The 17,980-nt window shown below is 41.8% G+C and overlaps 1 protein-coding gene across 1 annotated transcript in view; it reads left to right on the forward strand.

Moving 5' to 3' along the window:
* The first annotated feature begins 2,215 nt into the window (after positions 1-2,215).
* gpm6ab (glycoprotein M6Ab) overlaps positions 2,216-17,980 on the forward strand; it is a 57,892-nt gene continuing 42,127 nt past the window's right edge. The window contains exon 1 of the mRNA XM_064335091.1: positions 2,216-2,368. Coding sequence (XP_064191161.1) covers positions 2,365-2,368 — 4 coding nt within the window. The 5' untranslated portion in view covers positions 2,216-2,364. The remainder of the gene's footprint in view (positions 2,369-17,980) is intronic.

Genomic DNA, 17,980 nt, shown 5'->3' on the forward strand with positions numbered 1-17,980 from the left:
GTTATTTTTTTTCAAGCGAGATAAGGGTGTGTTCAGCTAAGATAGGTGAAAACAGATCGAAAGAAAAGATGAGAGCACCACAGTAACGCAGACATGATGTGGTAAACACAGACAATTGACAGTGTAAGCCGGATAATTAATAGACCATCTTAGTTGGATATGGACTAAATAATACTTAGGCAAGACAATTATACATAATATTAAGATTTATTTCTGTTTCTTTACAATTGGTCAAAGTGTAGGCCTATTTTTGGTTTCATAAGACTAAGTTAATTATATACCATACGTTTTAATACACGGGACAAATATAGTTTTGTGTTCTGCATGGATGGATTGAGGAGGGCTTTCCAAACCTTAACTGTGCATTTGCATGCGTACATGTGCAGGTAACAAAACTGAATCAAAACTCATCTGTTTCTTGTCGTTCAGCAGGGAACATTTAACTACAGCAAACATGCCTGTACATCCCTTTCATCATAAAATACTGTCAGCACATTTTTTTAAACATAGTATATTGACTACAGTCTTTCAATGGTGTGAGTGCGCTGCCTAGCATTTCCTTGGATTCAGCCTGATGAAATATCGCCTTGAGCATATTTAATTACCCTTTAAGTTGATCAATAAAACTTATAACCAGGATAAGCTGCCCTGGCCCATGGACTGGTGTTTAGTGGATACAAACACACACACCTGCATAATTTGATTCATTATTAGGATTAATGAATCTAAGTGTCCATGTGTTAGAGGTACTGAGCCATTTCATTTCATATACCTGCAAAAATTCTTAACTAGAAGTATTGGCCATTTGTATCAGCATTATTTCAGCTTTGAATGGTTCACACTCCATTCTCCAGGGCTAACAGCATGGTCTAGACCTCTGTACTGTATGTTCCACATGCATTATCTTGTTATGCACAGTAGAACCACAGAGATACAAATCTCAGTTCACACTGACTGGTCTAACAAACAGGACGTGAACCTGGAAGCAGCACAAACAATCAATCTCATTATTATATAATGCATAACAAGCAGAAAAAAGTGAGCATTAAATGAAAACAGGTCATAATTTTGATTTGAAAAAACAGGCTGGAAATTCATTGACTGGGAGTAAGTTTCTCAGCATAATGAAACAAAAAAGCCTTCCCCTGTGTAAAATAAAACACTTGTTTAAATGCTTTGCTTGAAACAATGACAAATGCATATTTAAATGAACAGTGCTAGGAACATAAGATAATCTGGGAATTCCACTTGTGTGCTAGCGATGTGCTATTCCTCATGCAGTGTTTCCTCATGGTGGCCTTGTCTATTATCACGTGACTAGAATTATCCTTAGCTTGCTTGGAACCCACTGTCCCGTCCATGTGTTCTTCAACCTCATACATTTCTTTTAAAAATTAATTTTCAGTTTGTTCTTGTAAATGGCACACATACATTCCTTATGACATTCAGCTTATAAGAATAAATGAACGGATACATTGCAAACCATGTGAAAATGGACACAATGAGAAAATCACATGAGAAAGAATTATGCGAAACACAACAAAAAAAAGTACAAAGTACAAAGTACAACAAAATTACCACTCTTCAATCCATTCTAAAATAGTACTTTATGCTCTTGATATAGTAGGTCTAAATATGTTCCCTATTGGGCTCATATTAACTCTGGTTTAGAGCTGAGCTGTAACAGTGACCATTTTAATGTGTGCTTTAATAAAAATGATTTAAAAAGTGATGCATTATGCTATTTTCTTTTAGGAAGAAGTTTTCTGCACTGTGCAAGCTGACAAAGGACATACTGTTAGGAATGTGTTGTTGAATGATAAGGGGCGCATGCCCTCCCATTAATCCAGATGGGCCTACTGTAAAGATAATTTAGGCGTATCAGCTGGTAAACAAGCCCCTCCTGGGATTGCAGTTGAGTCAACCCTCAAGTGGGTCCTTTTCAATGTTGAAAAATAACAATGCAGACAAAATTACAATGACTATGACGGGTTAAATCAACCGCATGCATGTACTATCCTGGCACTTTCTAACGGGCTGTTTCTAAACAGCTTGATATGAGTGAAAGTCGGGATAAACCCGGTGGACGGATTTCCACAGAATACAAAACGCCATGCACTTTTCTTTCAGGACCACTTTTGTAACTAGTTTCTCATTGATTCATTCGCACAAAACCCCATTGATTCTCAATCACTTTCTGCCGCAAAGAACTCCGCCCGCTTCTGGGCTCAGTGACGTAGACTGGTCCCACAGTCTGCTTTTTCCGACCCATGCGAAGAACATCCTAACAAGTTAGCCCACAACTCTGGAGTAAAACTCGAGTCTACTAAGCAGAGCGTCACATTCAGAGCACAATAACTCTCAATGGGTGAGTACACCTCGGTCATTACTTTTTTAAAAAGTGAAGTATGTGGAATCACTTCAGGCGATTTCGTCGGCTTCTGACACTGCGAACCTCGAAGTAGTGAAGGCAATGAACAGTGGACCGTTTGCGGGGGATTGCCTAGCAGAGCGATAGTCTATTACAACTACATAAGCACATGTCCTGTCGCTATGATAAGCAAATGTGCTTGTTAAATAGGCTATGTTATTTTTTTATGGGCTAATATTCAAAAAGCCCATGTTATTGTTGCATAGCCCAATAGGCTTGTCGATGCTGTTTCCTTGCAATCAACCATCACCAATGTAGGCTACTCACTTCAATCCACAAGTTGAAGGGACAATGATATATTACTTCAATGTTGTTTAAAATAATACACTGAATTGGATAGCTCGTGGGGCCGTCTGTGTTTTGCCGTTTGCTGACCGATGGCTAAGGGTCTTAGTATGTCCAAGAGAGTGCAGAGAGTTCCATTCATCGCCAAATGCACTGCATTGTTTTAAAACGAATGAACGCGAATAAAAAATAAAATAAAAAAATATAAAAAATACATTCATAAATAAATAAATAAACCATGCGCCATCAGCTGCAGTTGCGCATCACGTTTTACAAGCAGCCCGCATTGAGAAAGTGCAGCTGCACTGTAATTAAAAATGAAAAAGATAAAGCACACGCAGACAGAGAGAGAGAGAGAGAGTTGACCTAGGCCAGGTTAAAAGAACTGTTCTTGTTTTTTTCTCTCCCTATATTACCACCCCCCCCCCCCCCCCACCCAAAATAAATAAATAAATAAATACTTGACCATTAAGTGGTAGAAGTAGTGACAGCCGTGGCTGACTGTGGTGTTTATTCAGTACTGTACATACGTCATACCTATTTTACAGTTTCATTTGTGTTCATGTAGTCTGACACTCACAGATTGTCCAACCAATTGCAGAAACGATTAAAGCACACAACTGGCTGAAGTATTCACATTCAACTCTGTACCTTTGCGCAGATTAAAAAGATGGAACTAAAAAAAAAAGGAAAAAAAACGTTTTGTGAAATTTTACCTAAAATTTAACTAAAATGACTCCATGCTGCCTGTGTTAGCACATGAATCATTAATTTTCTTGACAAATAGTTTATTGGACTCTTCTTGCTGAGCATTATTATTGGTGTAAAACAAAATCCTATCAGGTGTACACAGTGCCAGGAAGTTCTCCTCAATAGCAGGAAATGTTTTTTCTTTTTTGTCTGCTGAGCTGTGGCATAAAAAAGTGATTACACCGTGGAAGCAAATTGCTACTTCACACAGAGAAAGGCAGAAATCCATGGAACTTTATTTCACATGAAACATGGTTTGGCTGAACATCGTCTGGTGACATCTTTCCCAGTGCTTTAGAAGCACTAGTACGAGCATAAAAGATTAAATTTCAACCCGTAACTTTGAATCTTTATTCTACTGCACTACTATAACATGACACTGTCACTCACAAGTGCTTTAACATTATTGTCAATTTGTGTATGAAAAATCGATAAAAACAAAGTTCATTAAAAAAAGAAAGGATAATGATAGAATGCAATTTCACTGTATTCGGAGAAGGTTGAGAATGGCCAAATGGCATGAGAAAGCCATGAACCGGCATAGTTTTCAGTACAAAGACAGTCTTCATCAAACCTCATTATTCAACCAGATTGCATGCTGAGAGGCAAATCAATGCAAAAAACTGAGGGAAAAAAAGAAAGCGAGTGTCTGAGTAAGACATAAAAATATTCACTGTTACATAACTTCCTGGCAACACACTAACCTTTTTAATTTTATTCGTACAGCTTAGGAAAAAAAGAAAATAGTCACAGAAACTTCAGAGCTGTGCGTTTGGTTGCTTCGTCCAATTGTCTCACCATACTGTGACCACAATACTTAATTGTTGATTGTTTCAGATTCTGTTTCAGATTTTCATGCTTTTTTTTGCATATTTACTTTTGTTTACCACACAATGATGACATTTTGAAATCGATACAACCTGTCCATTTTGCATTCTAGCGGAGGCTCGCTGCCATGTTGTAATGTACTGCAGTCAGTAATGAGTGATGTCGAGCGATGAAAGGGACGCTGTTGAGGATCTCACTCCTTCGCCCCTCTCTGTGGTTTTGTTTTTGCGTTGTTCTCCACATGCTATGCAGTCAGCAGTCACATGAGGGGCTAAATGGACGCATTGTGCGTGCGTTTCTCCTCCTGTGTGGGGCCTTTGATAGGCTCAACAACTGTTACAGTGTTTGTGTAAGCATTTCTGTCCCTCTTGGCACTCGAGACTGGGATTTTTCTGCTTCTCTTTTTTTTCTTTTTGTCAATGCGCATAACTTCATTTGGGTCACTGGGAATCTTGTTCCTGACTTCACAAGGGGGAAACGTGCACGAGTGACCCTCGTTCCGTGTCTTGTTGGAGTCAGAGGGATGGCGATTGTGGGAGGGACTATCTGTTTCCGGCGCCTTCTACCCAGAGGCATGGTCGCAATGTATGGTTCTGTGATCCTGTCTGTGATTTCTTTATTCTTGCTATGTGTTTGTGATGTTGCAATGTAGTGTAGCAGTTGGGTGGGGGGGGGGGGGGGGGGGGGTCACCTGTAGCCAAAAGCATGTTGGATCCCAAAGTGAGGCCCTGATGTTTTTCCCTTCCAGCACCATACTAAACCTGGGTTGTCTGAGTGAACATCTGTCCCTGAAAACGTATCACGCATAGAATGTGTCAGCTTTTATTTGGCTTGGATAAGGATACGTGCGAAATTAATCAGCAACACAATTTCAAGGAAAGGACTATAGTGTTACAAAGACATTGTTTGTAGGTCATGATTTCATGCTTGTGTACATTGGACTGGATGACACTAATTTGTTTGGTTTGGTTTCTGCTTTTATTTGTCTACGTGAGACAAATAAAACCAAAATAACACCGAAAACCAGGATGAATTTCAGTATGCTAATGCTGAATTTCATCCTGGAGCCTGCAATGTGAGTCAGGAAACGCTGCCAAGGCATTTTTGCTGTGGAAGTTGAGTCTCAATGATTTATAGTGAAGAGTCCACAGCATTGGATGAAATAGTAGTCATAAGTGCAAACCACTGTGCTTAAAACATCCATCGTTCTGAACTTTATTTGCTCCCATGGAAGGAGCTAGTGACCGTGTTCGGTGTTTATTTGTCCCCAGACTTACCTGGGAAGGCAGGTCACCCTTTAGTTTAGGGCCACAGTGTCCACAGGCTCGGCCTTCTCATCTCCCTCCACTGGCTACTGATATCAGCTCGCATCAGATTCTATATCATAGGGCTCGCCTAGTAGGCGACAAAACGGAATAATCTGTTTCGTCACCAGCCTCGGCCTCACTTGGCCTACACATCTCCAGTCTTTTCTGGTCATCGGACTGAGCTTCTCATGGTGGTCAAGACAGCAGAGCTCGCACCTGTCATTTGAAGCAGATTGAAGACCCATCTCATTTGGCTGCCCAATGGCTCCCCCGACCCTCACTAGCTATTTATTTCCTTTTGAATGTCCGTCTGGGGTAGTAACGTTATGGGTGTAAGCTGTGTTCCGATAGGTTATCGACAGTGATGTTTATTTTTTGTTTATGCTACTAGTTGTTGGTTTGTTTGGCTGACTTTACATGTCTTGAATATAAATGGGCTTTCTGTGCCTTCCTGTTTTGTATTCTGGAGCATTACACTGATGCTCTTTGCTTTCAAAACTCTGTCTGGATAAGAGCATCTGCTAAGTGAATGTAATGCATGTTTTGGGAAGAACGGCTTCCAGCCCTGACAGTGAATTAAAACCCAACATTTGAAAAACAGACGATTTGCTGTGATGCACGCCAAACCGGAACAAGACGTTTGGCAGCCAGACTATTTATGTTTCTCCATCCTGTTCATGTCTCAAACGCGTTGGATTCCCTCAGGGACAATAAGCACACTGTGCAATAAGCCCCTATATATACACACTTTCATTTTTTATCAGAGTATCTCATCCCCCTCATTCTTCCGTTCCTTACTGCTTCAGAGTATTTTATCTAATTCCATGCGGTGCGATTCACAGATTCTTGGTCTGTCAGACTGTATGCAAATCCATCTGTCCAAGGTTTCTAGAATCACGGTTGTGTGCCGGTGGGCGGTAAAAGTACTCATCTCCAAGCCTGCAGTGGTACAAAGACTACAGTCTGCGTGGCTGCGTTCTTCATTATTACCATTGTGTGCTGGGGGCAAGAGGTGAAAGTATTTACATCTAATCTGTGCCATGCATGTAGGACCAAAATAAAATCGTATGGACATGTTTTGTGCAAATAAAAATATATCGTGGAGGTGTAAAAGTTGACTGCTGAATATTCCCTATCTGAAAGTATTCCCTATCCCTAGAACGTGTATCAATTTATCGAGCATATCACTGAAAGTATAGTTTTGTCCAAGTATAGTTGTTCAGTCTGCTGAAATGATTTTATCCTATTCAAACAACAATCATTTTAAATCGGTGTTTTACTGTCATCTTATCTGTGTGAGTACATAAAAAGTGAAGTCCTGCGTTAGGTCGTTTTTTTCATCTTCTTCTTTTAGAAACCCAGCGTGAGTTCACACATAACCCTGAGGCCTGGCAGGGCTCCACTGAGTCCCTGCCAGCCATTGTGCTAGAGCAACTGCAACTCATTCTCACAAATCTTCCCCCGCGTGGACCGACACCCCTCCATGCGCGTCTGACCAGCCACTGCTCCTCTGATCTCCTCTGCCAGGCTGAAGACACCTGCAGATATCGGCTGCTTATCCAGCTGAAGTTGTGGCGGGGAGGGGGCTTTTAATGTGAAATGCAGTAGATCGGCGGAAACAGCCGGGATTAAGTCTTTCGCCCGGGACACAGGGGGCTCCATTTCCTGTTATTTTGTCTGGATTTTTAAAAATGATTCATCCTTGAGGTGTGTGTTCTGAAAGAAGTTTCTTAAAAAAAGGTTGGGAGGAAGTTAAATCATAGAACCCCTGGCTCAAAGTACCAGATAAGCCCACATACAGTTATAATGACGAATGAAATGGTCAAATCTTATAATTGTCACAGTAAAACCTTTTCATACATCATTCATATTGCCTAGGCCTTGCTCATCAACATTCAGTTGAAAGTGTGGACTAATTATGGAAAAGTCCTGTGTAATTGACCATCAAAGGTATTTCTCGGTGGCAGTGCTTATTTTCCAGGCCAGGAGTATTAAGTCGGAAAAATGGGGCGGTGACGGATGTCAACTCATGCAACTTCATCTGCTCATGCTAAAATTTACTATGAGGTCATAAGAGGGCTTTCAGTAGGTTGAGGTTTTAGGAATTTCAGATTATGAATTAGCCAATCTGATAGTCAGTTAGTTCTGTGCATCATGACCGTAGGAGTGTGGCTGCAATGTAGTGCTGAGAGAACTGGACTTCTAACCAGAGAGACGGTTGTAGGTTCAGTTCCATAGCAAAAACAGCTACACTGTTGTTTAGTATCACAGAAAATGTCCAGTGAAGATTTGACTCTAAATAAAAAATGATGTGAGTCCAAAGCAGATAAGATATATGTATCAGAGTACAATGTACTCACGTCAGATTGAACAGTACTGTACTAGCAACAGTGTGTTCATGTGAAACTCTTTTCTAAGGAGACATTGTGTTTTTCTTTCAGTGAATTCTGCTCCTCATGCCTGACCACAGACCCATTGCTTTTATACCCCAATCACAGGCCCAGAAATCATGATTCCACAGCCATTTCTGTTGGTTGGGTTTATTTTCATTTTCTTTCTGCCAGTGCGCACTCCCATGGGTCAAATAATCATTATAATGGACAGAAAGATTTTAAAATCCTGACACTTATGCTGAGTGCTGAGAAACTTGGCTTGAGATTTAAAACAGTGTTGCAGTGGCTTTCATAACCACAGGAAGAGCTTGAACATGATTTCACAATCCCAATAAACACATTGGAGTCCTCCTGGCAGCCAACCTTTAAATGAACTGCTTTGTCTGTGCATTGATGCTCTTGTGCAATGTTTATGTTATCAATGTTAATATGCCAGAATGTGATGTTTTTACAGAAAGAACTGGCTAATGTCAGCAAATGTTTTTACCCACAAGTACTATGCTGCTCTAAAATCATAATTTAGCAAAATATGGTGTATGTTGAGGGATTAGCCTGTCTATCAGACCAATGTGATCATAGATAACACTAGGCTGAATAAATCTAAATGTCTTTGCAGAATGTTCTTCTTCAGTCCTGCTATGACTTACTTAGTTTATGTCATCTGACCAGAAGGGTAGCCAACTATCTCTCTCTGTATCTTTTCAACCATTTCAAATCCTTAAGCTCTCTCCAACAACCAAAAGGCAGCCCAATGCTCACTCTTGTTTTCCCATGACCTTTATCACTCAGCTTTTGAGATGGATAGTGGGGTTTTTTGGGTCTAGTGCTTACAAAACATCCTAACTTCTGGCAGTCATTTAAATGAATGGAAAACCTTTAGGGAGTGGTAGGAAGAGTGGTACTGTACATGTGTTACTCAAATCAGTAATGTAGATTGAAAAGCCTGGGATAAGCAAAGGATCACTACATGACCTATGTGAGAATTTTAAGCCTGTGATTTGACAAATGCAGTCGAATGTCTTTGCTGCATCGTGCCTCTTCAGTATCTTTTTTAAGATGCATTCATCTTTCAACAAACCTCCTTGCAGTTGATCGCATATATATCTGTGTGTTCATAATGCCCACCATTGCATCAACTCTTGCACACTGGATTCATTTCTGAGAAATGCCTCTCAAGGCATCATCTTAAGGCTTGCTTCCTGATTTCCTATTCCTACAAAGAAAGGAGTATTTCTTAATCTAATCGCGAAATCATGTTGTCTTAATGCAAGGCCTATGCTCGATGTTCATCTTGTAAAGATGGCAGATCATAGCACCACGCTCGAGCGTTTGCTAAAGCAATATTTAGAAGGAAAAAAAGGATAGATGTAGGATTACATCAGGTGTCGTCTGTTTTTTTTTTTCTTAGGTGCCCCTCCCACCCCTTCCCTCACCACCACCACCACCACCTTCATAGTGCAGCTCTCTGGAGTTAGTTGCCATGGTTACAAGCTAATACTGAACCAGGAGCCAGTGATAAGCTTGCTTTCAGCTAATTCCATAACTCCCTCTGTTCGAAAAATCGGAAAGGAAACCGTGCGTTCTGCTTCAGCTGGGGAATGGCATTACATCATTCCTGCATCTGTTAATGTATATGTATACTGTATGCTTTATCTGGCCATCTGCTGTGGGCATGTATGCGTTTGCCCTGCACGCATACAAATATGCTGCTGCTTTGATGGCAAGACAGCAGCCCTCTTAAATATCATCTGCAGAATGATATGCAGTTTGATCAGGGCTGCACAGCGATGTCCACTGATAATGCAACTCCTACAGAGTAAATCTGAGTCAAACAGAGACCATTATATACTCTGTAAGATTTGATTTAACACTGAACATTTTACTGTGTGCAATATAGGAAGGCGGGGTGGGAGTCCTGATGGATTTCCTGTCACTAGAGGTTCAGAGAGGGAAAGGTGGCTGCAGGGTGTGGTATGGGCATGTCAGGGTCCACAGGCCCTCATGTTGCGTTGTGTGGTAACTTTGGGGCACACGGTGTCTGACCCCTGAACAGATTGGCCAGAATCACAAACAGATACACGCTCACACATGCACTCATGCTAACACACAAGCATTCGTTCACTCATTCTTAATGGGGCAAATGTGGGGAGGCGACAGTGTCATCTAAGTCACGGGTGGGGCGTGCATGCATGTCTCTGTACATGCGCTCGCCGATGATGGTTTAATGAACATTTAAACCTTTTTTTATTTTATTTTTTTTGCTTCCAGCTGCAGATGCATTATTTTGCCTTCGAAAAAATATCTGGGAAGGATACTTCTGGGAGCTTAGCCATTCCTCTTTGAAAAAAAGTCTTCCAAGCTGTTCTCTGACATCAGACTGTGATATGAGACATCTAAGAGTAAAAAAAGGGTAGGGAGGTTTCTATAAATAAGCCATTCAGTTACACTTCATCTCGCTCTCTTTCTCTCTCTCGCTCTATCTCTCTCATACCTATCAACAGCATTTTTGCGTATGTGTTTGTACGTGGTCTTTTTGAGAGCCTGATTTCACCCAGTTAGTTATTACCTCTGAATACCATTTTTTCTCCAAACACTGCTCTCTCTCTCGCCTGCTCTGTCATCTGTCTATAAAGTTCTAATTTTCCTCTGTAGTGACCAGTGCAAGTGCTAAAATGTCCCCCAATACCCCTAAAAAGTGTAGTACTCTGTAGTTTTGAACTGCAGTTGCACCTGCTTTTATGGTTTTTCAGGTTGCTTGAGAGAAACTGGATACATGTACTTCAGGTTGTTGGAAGGGCCCATCTCAACAAAATTCTATCCATTCACCCCTATTGAAACAGTCACTTTTCTTTGTTCATCTTTTAGGGAAAAATAAATGTGAATCAGGCTCTTAGGAGATTGATTAAGCTCTTGTTACTAAATAAATACTAAATAAATGAATACATATAAAAAAAATAATGTGTTCATCCCCATGATCCTAGCAAAGGAAATTAACAAAATTCTGAAGTTATAAATATAATTCAGCCACAGTTATTACATCATCGTATTTCCAGGCGCTGTGTATGCATTGGTCTGCGCAGATCCTGTCCGAGGCCTTCTCCCTTACCGCCCGCCGCATGAAAAACTGCGATTTGTGCAGCAAATCTGCAGCGGTTGCAGCAGATGAGCTGCACCATGCAGCGCGCATTCTACGAGGGAACGCGGACGCTCCGTGCTTCTTTGTGCATCTTAAGAATGAGCACACAGCCCGCTGTGACTTCACTGCCATTCGCTTCTGAAGAAAAGGAGGGGGTGTGGGGGGGAGGGGGGGCATTTGACGGTTCTGTTTGAGAGTAAAACTGAATGAATTTTTAATCCTGTTTACAGAGCGCTATTTAAAACATGAAGGGACTCCTTGGTTGCTGTGGTGCTTGCTGACTGGCTGGGAATGCAACAGGGGAGTAAAGCAGGGAGCCGCTGCCCCTTGTGTGTGTGTGTGTGTGTGCGTGTGTCCGAGTATGTGCGTGTGCATGCCTGTGTGTGTGCGTGTGCATGTATGTGTGTGTGTGTGTGCATTTTCTGCATGACTCAGATGAGCCTGTGGAAGTATCTGGAGCAGGTTGGCACAGAAAGGAAACAGGCACTTTTACTGAAGCAGCCAATGCATTAAGCATCGACGTAATGCCATTAGATATTTTCGGAATCATATTACGGCGGTTATGATTGCGATTGTTTCTGTCAATGGTATCCAGTGATGACACAAGGACTTAATTTGCCCTGGTCTGTGATTGCATTATGTCATATATACACAGGGGCACGCAATGGATTGCCTACCACTTAACCATCAGGCTGAAATCTGATTGTGTAGTGCTGGGCATTTTCATTAGATCTATCCTAATGTAATAGCACACACATTTTGAACTGTAATGATCTCTGTGGCTTGCCATACTTTATAGCCGATAGTCGGGGAATGTCTGAGGGAGCTGGGTAGACCGCAATCCGGAAAGGCGGCCATTTTCTCAGTGCCATAACAAAGTGCCACAAAGAGCTCGTTGATGTCCCCATAGGTTCTTTTTTTGGCCCCTAAATGCTTAAAAATGCATCCGACAATCATCAGTTGTCTCCGTACCGGGAGGTTGTCATCCGGAAAGTTCTGTTAAGGGCTTATAAGGGCTGTATGTGGTGGTGAGGGCAGGGGGTGGCAGAAATCGCAACCACAAGCTCTGGAGCTCCAGTCCAATGGAAATTGCGCCATGGGCCGGTAAGCTTTTTCCCTGCCCATTTTCAAAAAAAAGGAAAAAAAAAAAAACACAAAAAACTAGGCTTGTATTTGGGAGGTCACCCCATGAATATCACTTAAAAAGAGGGCTTTGTATGTGAATATTCTAAGCAGTCGGGCAGATAGGGACCAGTATGGCCTGGTCTCCATGCATGCATGTGTGTGTGTGTGTGTACAGTACATGTGTGTGAGTGTGTGTGTGTGTGCATGTGTTTTTTTTTTTTTTTCCGTATGTGCTCTTCTTGGTAATGCATTAACTGGCCAGGGAAAGGAGCATTCCTGCAGATCCCAATGAACCTTTGCTCAAACCCAGACTCACAATGTAATTGTACTTAATTACTATTTCTGTACAGTTAATCACTATCCCCACAAGTAAGAAGAAGAACAGGCACTGCTGTTCTGAGAGTTCAGGAGAACAATGAAAGTTTCTGCAACACTATCATACCATATGGGATTTTAAATGCCCTTTTCTGTCCGGATGTACCTAATCTAAATTGAAATTGGCTTGAAAAGAGATATGCATATATGATGTATATATATATATAAAGGATATATAAAGGACCACCTTGTTGCTACGTTCGTGAGTAATGCTGTATCAATAAGATGACCAGAGATGACGAAACACTGAAAGTACAACCTTATCTTTGGAGTAACATCCAAAAATTAATAAAAAGCAGGACAATGACATGACAATACAAGCTGGTTTAAAATCTGGGAAAGTGAGGGAGAATGCAATGAAAATAATCTGAATTTCTCAAAAGAAAAAACATTCATATTGGGTGACAGATTGCACACAAAAGACAATCGATCTGCTGAGTGCAGTGTTTATTATGGGCTGTGCGTTACCATTTAGGCACCAGCTTCACACAAACTGATGAGCTATTGGGCTAATAATTCCATCCAGTAGATCACAAATACAGCAGATTTCTGAAGGGAGTGATTAATAGAAGAGCACTCCCCTGCTTCCCGACTACTTTCAGAGAGCCGGCCTGCTGTCGATTTTTCGTAGCCGAGGTTCGACGGGTCTCTATAGTTACAGTGTTCCCGGTTGCTAAGGAACCCTTAAATAACTAATTGCGTGTCAAACGGCGCGCTCTTACAGTGGAGCTTTTCGGGGGCGACGCCGCCTTCCGCGGAAACGCGGCGGCGTGGACCGGACTCCCGGGCTTACGCCGCTGCAGTTCCCCGCGAGACGCCATTGTCTGAGGCGTACAGGCTCCGCCCTTTCCGCGTTGCGTGCGCATTAATCACACCGAAGAGAAAAGGAGCGCAGGGGGGCTGGGCATTCGCTGTAATTGAACGTTCCGGCAATCGGAAGGACAAAGCGCGTGAACAATTGCCGTGTCTTTATCCATGTTGAGTGCATTCATTGCAGTAATTGTGCTTATTTTCTTTACCCTTGCAGAATTAAAATTGGGTGTTTTTTTTTGGGTGCACCAACTCAATTGGTTGGTTCAAGCCTGTTAAAGTTCATTCTGGTGAATGTTACACCACAAAAGAGTTTAACAATAGATGAGTGGTGACAATGTGCTAATAGTTCCAATGTGCTAATAGACAGAAATGATGGTTCTTGGCGTTCTTTTCGTGTAATTATTTGCAGTGTTCCAGGCTTTGCGGTTCTCGTGTTGTTGAGAGGAAAATGGCTGGCACACCTACTCACACCTACTGCAGCCACAGTTCCTCTGTAACACACCAGCAATAATTGCCTTTAAATTAATACACTGCTCCCACCAGTAAATTTGATGCCTCTGAATGTTTAATGCCTTGTCGGTAGGTCGTGATAACAGTCAATGGATTTTCCATTTAGACAGAGCGTATGCTATCAGGCAGAGATCGGCTGCACTACCATGGTGTGAGGCTGTTCCTCTGTCAGCACTCTCACTCTTACTCAATGAAAGATCAGCATGTTTCTTTCCATAGCAGTTCCCCCAAAGCCAGTCCCCCCCCGCCCCCCAAAATTACATACAAGCATTATTATGCTCAGGTCCCACTGTATTATGTTTACCATGGTACCTCCTTGCTCACATGGGACAACACAATAATATTTGCTTAGAATGAATGAGGTCTTAATAATTGTTGGGGTTTGAGGAGTGTGTATATTGGCCCTCACATGATGTCTATTTAAACAGTGCGCAAGCAACGCACCACCATGTACTCAGGGCCTAACAGACGCAAAAAATGACTAATCTGAACTAAATAATAAAGGGGCTCGGCCTGCCCTAGGCAACTCGCCTTATTCAATCCAAAGTCATTTGATGATTCAGTGGCAATGGCTGAATCGTTGAATGACATTCACTGCTCGCCCATCCACCTCTCTGAGAGCACAGCATCTTCTCTTAACGCTATCGTTGACACGTTTACATAATGTAAATGTTTAAAAGCCACGTTTGATGGCCGACTTGCTGTCTGAGAAGAGCCAGGAGGTGTCTGAAAAATGGAGGATAAAAAAATGTGCTGTCACTATAGGGATGTATTGTAATTAGCCGGCTGATCAAGGGTTTGCATTGTCGTTGGAGACAGGCTGCTGCCATTGCCCAGGTTTATGAAATCATGATCAAAGCTAACTTTCTAGCTGAACAATTATCACAGCAGTGGGCTTCCTTCCAGAATGTAAAGCTGAAGAGAATACTGGGATCCTTAAAATAACAATAGGTTTATAACAATAGCTGAGATTCTCATCTCTACAATGTGTCCTTTATCCCCTACTCCCTGTGGAAGCTGGATTTGATTTTTCCAGATTATGGAATGGCCCAGCTAATGCAGTGTCCTCTGTGCGCTGATAAGAGTGAGGACTGGTACAGACGTTCTCCATCAGGCGTGAAGTGAGCTGAAGGCTTCTTCTGCTCTGAAGTCCACAGCATTGGTGTGGCACTGGGGGATGACAGAGCACATGTGGACAGATTAACTGATGCCTGAAAGCCAGGCAGTCACTGATGGCTGAGGATGGGGGTACTCTGTCCAGGGGACCCCTGCCTTAATGAGTGACCCTGTAGGAGTGGCTCCCAAACCTTCTCAGAGCTAAAACTTAATAAGCAAACAGATTTTCTGTGACTGACCTTTATCAACAAGTGAACTAAAATGTGTTTAAAGCAATTTATTTCCATTTTTTAACATACTTCAGTGCGTGTTACAAGTGCAACATTTATTTTGGCTGGAATTAATGTAAATACAATGCATGATATACAATAAGTTATTCTCTTTTTTTCTTTTTGTCTTGTGACTGACCCCAAACCGTCTCACACCCCACTAGTGCGCCTCAACTGTTTGGGAACCCCCGAGCTACAGCAAGTTGTGCATCACCGTTTGGGGATTCCAGCTCTGACAGGGATAAGACTCCAGCTGGGTTATTTGTATCAATGAAAAGATGGGTTCTCACTCTTCTACCAGTTGCTGTCTTTGCTCAAAGATCCTGTGTGACTCATATAAATCATATATTCATATAACGGACCTCCGGAAGAACCGTGAGGAGGGGGAAATTATGTAAGATGTTACAATTGGATGCCATTAACTATAAATTACATTAGCTACATACATCAGTAGCTAATAATACATTTCCGCTTTCAGTAATATTCTACACTGTGAAAATGTCGAAACGTGTTATGTCGAAAAGCTTGAGATTTGTTTTTTTGAGTCCCTGCACAGATTTGATATAAGCTATTTTCCAGCCTTAAATTCTAAGCTGGATAATACATTGTCTGTGCCTCCCTCCCCCCCTTGGAGATGCATTTGGGTTCACAAGCCCATCTGATTAGTATCCAGAAGATATGTTCAGCACTTACTCATACGGTAAGTAGGTCACAATGTATGGTGCTGTAAAAACAATTTATGAAGCAAGCTGAAGAGGTGGTTTATTTCCCTTATTTTTCTTGTAACATTTTGCAGGTTGTCGTTTCTATATAAAAGAACAAAGAAGTCAAAGAGCCAAGAGTCAGCTGCATGGTGTGCTGGCTATGGGGATCAACGAGTGAGGGTTTTTTCAGAGTTGATGCCCATTCTTTATATATATTATATGTCACTTTGATCTTCAGGCTTTTTTTGCTAAATTGATGCAGAATTATTTTGCTGCGGAGCTGGGATTCACTGACTGTTGTGAGTCTACCCAGACTCTGCGTCTTTTACATGCTCAGCAAATGCTTAAAATACCAGCTCGTTTGATGTCATCTATTACCGTGTCTTTACATACGCAGGGGCGGGTTCCACAGGGAAAGCCTGATACAGCTCAATCTATACACAAGTAAGCTAAAAGCTGCAATTCAGCACTGGGGAAATTGGATGTAGAAGCTACATCCAGCCATTGCTTTATGACATCATTTGAGCAAAGGTATACTGATTGTGAGAGATTTATACATTAGGAATATTTCATGTTGATGTATACAACTGGAATTCTTATGAATTTACTTGGCATTGTTACTTGGATATTGTATACAAACAATCATTATGCCTTGCTTTTTCCTTGACTAATATGATTAATGTTAATATTGTACATGCATGCTATATTTGAATTTAATTTCCAAGTCAAGGTGCAATTTGAACCATTTTTGTTGAATGAGGAATATACTCTTTGAGTTTGTTTTCCTTTGAACCATTTGCCTGAAGTAACATAAGGAAATCAGGGACATTCCCCTTTTGTTTGCTGCTATTTTAGCATTGTACTGTGGAAGCGACCAAGGTAGGCTTCCCAGGAGCTGTGTGCTATATTATGCATGTGCAGGCCCGATTCTGTCACTTCTCTGCTCTTCCATTTGTAGCACTGTGATTGGCTGTGTGTGGCTCTGTGGGAGAACCCCTTGGCTTGGGGACGTTGATCCTTTTCCCTGGGTGAGGACTGGTGCTGGTTAAGGTGAAGTGCTCATGTTAGTGCTAAGCCATTATTCAGGAAGGAGTTCTTTTCATTCATTCTACACTTGTAATGCGGCAATAGAACTCTCAAACAAGCAGTGATATTGATGTGTCTTTTTGCTGGTACTGGTGCTGATGCAGGGTGGCACTGTTGCATCATAACAAGAAGGTTTATGGTTTGAATCCCGGCCGGGGCCTTTCTCTGTAGAGGTTGCATTTTCTCCCTGTGTCTGCATGGGTTTCCTCCGGGTAATTTGGTTTACTCCCACAGTCCAATGAAATGCAGATTAGGTTAAATTGGCAGTCTAAATTTCCCCTAGGTATGAGTGTATGAGTGAATGGGGTGTCCTGCGATGGACTGGCGAACTGTCCAGGGTGTATTCCTGCCTCTTGCCCAATGCATGCTGGGATAGGCTCCAGAACCTCCCACGACCCTGACCAGGAATAAGCGGATATAGATAATGGATGTATGTATGGATGGTGCTGATGTGAATCCTGCAGAATAAGTTGTGTTAAATGTGTTAGGTGTAGCTTGAACCCAGATCTCCCACAGGCTTTAAAAATGTGCTCAGCCTTGCATACAATCTGCTTTTGTAAGTTTGACCAGTCAGTGAATGGAGAGACTGCAGAACATTATGCAAGTTATGTGATGACAGAAGCTAGCCTTTTAAACTTGACAAACAAGGCACCCATTTAAGATTAGAGTAGCATGATAATAGTAGCCATGGTTCAGGGTAAAGTGCAGTTGTCTGGGTCTTTGCCTCGAAGTGTAGTGGTGACACGAACCTGACCTCTGAACAGCCTGTATTAGCGCCAATAATGTATGTTCAGAGTTACAACCACACTTCAAGTTTTACACTCAACATTCATTCTCTCTCTCTCTCTCTCT

Source organism: Anguilla rostrata, chromosome 5 (assembly GCF_018555375.3).
Source record: "Anguilla rostrata isolate EN2019 chromosome 5, ASM1855537v3, whole genome shotgun sequence".
NCBI classification, from domain to species: Eukaryota; Metazoa; Chordata; class Actinopteri; order Anguilliformes; family Anguillidae; genus Anguilla; species Anguilla rostrata.